This window comes from Mixophyes fleayi, chromosome 2, assembly GCF_038048845.1.
Source record: "Mixophyes fleayi isolate aMixFle1 chromosome 2, aMixFle1.hap1, whole genome shotgun sequence".
In the NCBI taxonomy this organism is placed as follows: Eukaryota; Metazoa; Chordata; class Amphibia; order Anura; family Limnodynastidae; genus Mixophyes; species Mixophyes fleayi.
Genome location: NC_134403.1, coordinates 361,711,071 through 361,717,847, shown reverse-complemented (window position 1 = coordinate 361,717,847; position 6,777 = coordinate 361,711,071). Strand labels below are relative to the sequence as shown.

The following is a 6,777-nucleotide window of genomic DNA, read 5'->3' as shown; positions in this document are numbered from 1 at the left end:
ATGGGAGAACATAAAAACTCCTCACAGATAAGGCCATGGTCCTGAAACATAAAGGAATTATGTCAGGAAGATTCAATGCATTGTAGTTGCATCTCTATTCCGTGTCCACTCGTGGTGACTCATATATTTTTGAAATAAATGAAAATAAGTGAGCTAAGGGAAACACCAATGCAAACACTGATATGTGTAAGATATATAGACAAAAGACAAAGATAAATACACATATGGGGTTAATATGTTTTCAGAAGTTTAATTGAGTGATTAAATGACGAGAAGATATCACATTTCAATGCTTAAACTCTTCTTTTAGGACAGGAACCTAATAAAAAAAAAATCAGTTTTAGCTTTTGAAATCCGTTAACTGTCATCGCTATAAATTTTAGCTTATCTTAAAAACTTCTACTATCACACCAGTGGAGTGACATTCACTGCATGCCAGGGTAATGTTATCTCTATGTGCGTGCTAAAAAAACTATTAACCCTATAACGCTTTGCTGTCTTTTGTCAGTCCAACTATCAACTTAGAGGATTTGCTACCTAACTGGTATACCTGGGTGATTCCAATCTACATAGGGGAATACATTATACACCCAAACTGTTCTGTAAAGACACTCTACTTATTGTGGATGTAGAATTCACACTTAATATATCTGTTACCGTATTTCCCCAAGTATAAGACGCACCTTTTCCCCCCAAATTTTGGGTCTAAAAAAAAGGTGCGTCTTATACACTGCAAGCGCTACTTACCTTAATGAAGAAGTCGGCACCTGGTGTGAGAAAGAAGTCCCCGCTAATCGGAACAGCGTGTCTCCGCTGGCTGCTTCCCACAGCGTGTCTCCGCTAGCTGCTTCCCACAGCGTGTCCCCGCTGGCTGCTTCCCACAGCGTGTCCCCGCTGGCTGCTTCCCACAGCGTGTCTCCGCTAGCTGCTTCCCACAGCGTGTCCCCGCTGGCTGCTTCCCACAGCGTGTCTCCGCTGGCTGCTTCCCACAGCGTGTCCCCGCTGGCTGCTTCCCATCAGCGTGTCTCCGCTGGCTGCTTCCCATCAGCGTGTCCCCGCTGGCTGCTTCCCATCAGCGTGTCCCCGCTGGCTGCTTCCCATCAGCGTGTCCCCGCTGGCTGTTTTCACACAGCTTGCCCTCGCTGATTGGCAAAAGGACCTTAAGGTCCTTCAGGCGCCTCCCACAGTCTCGGAGCTGTAAGTCTTGTAATACATCTTTTTTTTCATTTTGGGCCCCAAAATTAAGGTGCGTCTTATACAGGGGTGCGTCTTATACTTGGGGAAATACGGTATTTGTTTTTCCAAGACATACCACATGTTCTTTCGAAAATATTAAAGTGTATGTCACTACGAATATTTAAATATTACAGGTCTTTTCAGGGACACAAACCTCAATATTCTACATATCATCATCCTCATCATCATCAACATTTATTTATATAGTGCCAGCAAATTCTGTATATATATATATATATATATATATATATATATAAGATTTATGTTTAAACATAAAAGTGTGTGCAATTACAGGATTTATTAACTATTTGCTATTTTCACTGATGCTGCTAGTCCCAGCTGCCATTCTGCATGTGTTTCACAGGAACGTCTTGGTCCTAGTTAGAAGAGGGAATCCTCTGATGTCGCTGCAGTGATGTCACAAGGAGGGCAGTATGATTTTAATGCAGGAGTGATCTGTAAGCTGGATGTAATGGAAGCAGCTCTATTAGATCCAGATTACAGTGAATACTTCAGTATTGCTAAAAAGGAAATAAGTTTAAAAAAAAACCCAAAAGAAACATGCTGGTATGCGTAGCCCTATTAGGTATTGCTATGGTACAGCTGGTTACATCTTTTTTTTTGCATCAATATTTTTATTCAGATTTTGCAAAAGTATATTTTGGGTACAGAAAAAAAAGGGGGGAGAAGAAAATACATACAAAGGGACACACATAGGGGTTCCCCACACAGTATCAACAGTATGTATTTACAAATATAAGAAACAGTAAGACATATTAACTTTAACTTTCACTGTGGTTGTCTGAAGATAGCTCCACTAGGGGGAGAGTACCCGGGGATGGGAGCTGGTCAATGGGCTGGAGGGATTCTACAAGGGCCGCTGGTGAATGAGTCGTTGGGTAACCAGAGATATCCTGGGGAGCCCCTGGGCCATCTGTTATATATTCATGCCATCTGAACCATCTTATAATAGGGGCTGATGCCGATGAGGAATAGGGCATATCTGTTGTTTCCATCTCAAAGCTATATTGTATCTTAGAAATGTTTTGAGTAATAGTAGGAGGGATGTGGGACTTCCAGTTTTGCGCTATTGCCGCTCTAGCAGCTATCAATATGTGGCCCACTAGGTAACGATCATGCTTTGGAATGGATGTTGGGTAGACATGGAGTAGAGCTAAGGCCGAATCTGGGGCAACAGGGGTCTTTAAGACAGTGGAGATTAAGGCAAATACTTCACTCCACAGCGGCTGAAGCACTGAACATGTCCAGAAGACATGGAAGATGTCCTCTACTTGGTCACATTGGCGCCAGCAAAATTTAGATTGGCCTGGCCGCTGGTTACATCTTTAAGTACATTAGCTTACAAAAATCAGGAGCTTAAAAAAGTTAATTGTTTTTTTAGTATATAACTTAAAAGGAAAATATTTTTATTCCAATATGCTACCAAAAGAAAGCTAAAAAAAAAAGACCCCAAACATTTTAAACATATCTTCATGCGGATGCAGTAACATTTTTATTTTGAATTGCATGTCTTGTAGGAAATGTGCAACGCAATCAACATGTAAATGCTTTCTTTCCCGCCACACGTTTTACAATATGGCATAAATGTGTGTGACTCTAATAACCCTTTCATACTGCCTAAAAGGCCTGAGTTTTTGCTGCTGTGAACCCCAACAACCTGGGTCTAGGCTGGATTACATTATACAGCCGTAGGGTCCGCTATTGCTGTTTTAAAAGCATGATTTTCACCCTGGCCATTAGAAGTGATGTCATCTCCTCTTGTAGCTGCCGGACATCAGCGTGAGGAAATACTACCTGTCTGTTACATGGTAAGTGGATATTTTTTATTCTTTTATCTTTTTAATTCATTTGTTTTTGCACTGAACCTGGTCGACCCAGGAATTTGCCGAGGTGGGAGCCTCTGTCACCCGGCAATATCACAGGTACAATACCCAGGATATTGCCGGGTTGGCAATTTGAAAGGGGTATTAGTGACCTCAACAGTGATTCCACTTCATACTAAACACAGGAAAAAGAATGCACTTGGCATCTTATGTCTGCAACATTAATTACAGGACAATCCCTGAAATAAATAATATTTGTGTCTCTTTAACTCATAAACAATTAGGCAAAAAAAATTGTAAATTTTCTCCTGGAAAAAAACATGTTACAATGCATGGGGTGCATATTTGTTTCTTATTTTGCACATAAGGAAAATACTGGCTGTTTTTTCTTGGGCATGTCCTACCCCAACTATAAATCTGTCCCCGCATTTTAAATTTATCTCCCACTCCAATGCAACATAGTTTTGCCAAGGTTCAAAGTTACTATTTTTTTTTGCTTTCGTTTCTTTAATGAATCAGGCCCTATGTGTCTATATAGACTGTCACACTCCGCTCCCCAGGTATCTCCACCTGAGCCTCAAAGTACTGATTTTCATATTAAACCTTCTCGGTATAGGCTGTCAGCCACATTTGACATCTCTGATTACTTCACCTGTGGTAGTCATTCTACTATTGGCCAGTCCTCCTTTATAAGGCTCCTCCTTTCACCTGTCCTTTACTGGTACTTCAAGTCTACACCTGGCCTGGTTCAGCTGCCTGTTCCTGTTATTGCTAATCTGTTTATTCGTTCCATTCATCTGTGATCAACGCCCGCTAAGCTACTCTGCATACATCGCTGACTGCTGCTACTTTTTCCACATCTCCGTGGTAAAGCCGTGGGTCATCATTGCTGCATACTCGGAGTTCGCTGATCCCTGCTCATCTGTTCCACTCCCCTGTGGTAATTGCTGTGATCAACACCCGCTAAGCTACTCTGCAAACATCGCTGACTGCTGCTACTCCTTCCACATCTTCGTGGTAAAGTCGTGGGTCATCGTTGCTCTGTTCATTTGCTCCATGTCACCTGTGCTGTTGCTGTGGTCTACGCTTGCTGCCTCTCCTATAAGTATCACTGCTTACTGCTGAATTGGTCTACACTCTTGTGGTAAGCCATGGCTCATCTTGCAGTATTTCTGATTCCACTTATTTCTGCTATCAACACCTGCTAGCTACTCTGCATAGATCATTGACCGTTGCTGACCCGTTCCATATCTAAGTGGTGCCTGGGTCCCTTCTTCATTGTTACATATATGAATACAGTGGAACTTACATTCTACTGACTTTTAGTGATACTCGATGTTGCTGAAGGTTGCTACTTTTCAGCTGAATTATTGACTTCATTGACCATGTCTATTCTCCTGTATTTCAGCTGTGCTCTTCCACCCGCAGTAATCTCAGCACTTCAGTGAACTTAGTATTTGTATCTCATTCCCTAGGAAGCATTGCTGTTGTCTACAGTTATTATATATTCTGCTTATATTTGTGGAACTTCGGTGATTGGTGTCACTCTACTACTCATTGCCGTGGTTCATCATTACAGTGTATCCTGTTCTCCATTGAACTTGTACTTACGTTTCACTTCTAGTGGTGACAGTTTTTTATTAAATTGACACTTGAATTGTATCCTCTCAGTATGCTGTTTGGTTCTGTTCTCCCAACTGTTATACTGGGAACTTCCCTGGAGGGCCGCGACCTGCCGGGTGGGAGCAGCTAAGCCCAAATTCCCTTGCGGGATTCCCTGGTGAAGACCTTCCACCCTGTTAGACTCTGCACCTCTAGGGGGTCTAGTTATCCCAGTTAAAACAGCAGGATCCCACTCACTCTTTTGTGTGCTAACCTGACATAGACACAGTTAGTAATGTTACTATTATTATTACACAGTACTACATTTTATATACTGTAACATATACTTTCATGAAATACATGCATTGTCTAATTCCAAGTGCATTGCAGAGACACTGTTTTTCCTTCCTGTAAATATGATGGTCCTTGATACAACAAATCTACTATTCAAGGAGTATTGCAAGATGGTTCCCCAGCTAGACTGTAAGAAAGACCTCACAAAGTGGCACAGAATGTGGAAGATAAAGAATGGAAACTTTGCCTTAACTTGTCTGTAGGATTGCACTTCTTTGAACTCCCTATTCTATAGCTCTATACTACCATATTGTCTTCCACTTCTGAATCTTCTTATTCTATAGCTCATATCCTCTTGGATAATAATAATAGTTCTAAACAGTTTTGATTTTGTGTAAAAGCCACACATTTTTGGAAAATAGGTGTGGCCTATTGTCAATGTATGGCAGGGTAGAGGAATGGGCGTGGCTTAGATGGATAAGGGAGTGGCCTAATTTGCCACAATTTTCCAACTGATAATATTGCGAGATATTTATATTGAGAAAACAAAGCTGGTTGTTGAAATAAGCACGTTTCTTAAAGGTTAAGGTGACTTTTAATTTAATCACATTAAATTATGTTAGCAAACAGTAGTTGAAACTGGAACAGCATGCTCCAATATCTCTCTGTCATCTCAAGTCTGGCAGACCTATAGTACAGGTATACTGTGTTATTAGAAAAATGGTCGTTTGAATCTAAAAGTCAAGATAGAACAAGATTGACTTTTATAGTAAAACAATGATACTACCACAAGCTGAAAGCTAAAGTGGTGAAAACTTTTAGGGGCATATTCAATTGATGGCGGGATCGCCGAAAATCCCGCGCTCCAAAAATATTACTGTTATTACAGTAATATCCCCCTGGATTTCAGCTGCGAGCTGAAATCCAGCGAGTAAATTACCGTATTAACGGTTTTTACGCAGGATTACCGTATTAACGGTAATATTTTTGGAGCGCAGGATTTTCGGCGATCCTGCCGTCAATTTAATATGCCCCTTAAAACGTTATGTGCGACTTTCTGGCACACACATCCTGCCATTACAATAGGTTACTAATGAACATAAATTGCAGCTATAACAAACTGTCGATAGAATATCTGTGTTAAGGCACATCTTAACAAACAGTTGTCTATGTCCTAGATCTCGCTTGTTTGCCCAGAAAAAAAAACCTGAAGACTCCACAGGGGTACATCAGCTCTTCTAATGAATTTGTGAAAGAATGTTTCTCAACAGTGTTCGTCTTTTGAGTTCCTTAAGGCCTCCCAATAAAGCAGAATTTCTTGGGGCTGCACCTCATGCGACGTTACAATCTTGCGGTACGTGCAGACGGAAAATGAAGGTTTTGAAGGAAAAAATGTTGGCTCGGTGTGAAGTTCCTGTAAGGGAATTTTTAGTCTGTCCAGGCACATCCCGATATAAACATCCTCTAGTTTTAAGAACTGTACAGTGGCAGAAATATTATAGATCTTAAGGGCAACGTCCACCGAGAAAACATAGCCTGTACCCGAACAAAACGGAGGGTACTTCCACCCTGTATACTCTTTTTTGCTTACATACCATTTGCTAAATATGCTCCGTATAGGCCTATCATCCGGCTTTAGGAATCCCGTGAAGAGATTAGAAGTCTGATTTTTCCGCAAAAGCAGTTCAACAAGATAAAATATATTAACAAACATGTCTGTGTCGGTCTTCATAACGTAGCTGGCCTGAGGGCAATGCTGAGTAATCCAGTCAATGCCCAGTAATGTTTTAAGGGTCAAGTT

General features: G+C 41.1%; 1 protein-coding gene across 3 annotated transcripts in view; it reads right to left on the bottom strand.

Annotated features, from left to right (window-relative positions):
* Window positions 1–4,975: 4,975 nt before the first annotated feature.
* Window positions 4,976–6,777, bottom strand: part of LOC142139561 (beta-1,3-galactosyltransferase 5-like) — a 13,566-nt gene continuing 11,764 nt past the window's right edge. For all 3 annotated transcript variants that reach the window (XM_075197264.1, XM_075197265.1, XM_075197266.1), the window contains one exon: window positions 4,976–6,777. This exon is cut by the window's right edge and continues 402 nt beyond it. In XM_075197264.1, the coding sequence (XP_075053365.1) occupies window positions 6,241–6,777 (537 nt within the window). In that variant the 3' untranslated portion in view covers window positions 4,976–6,240.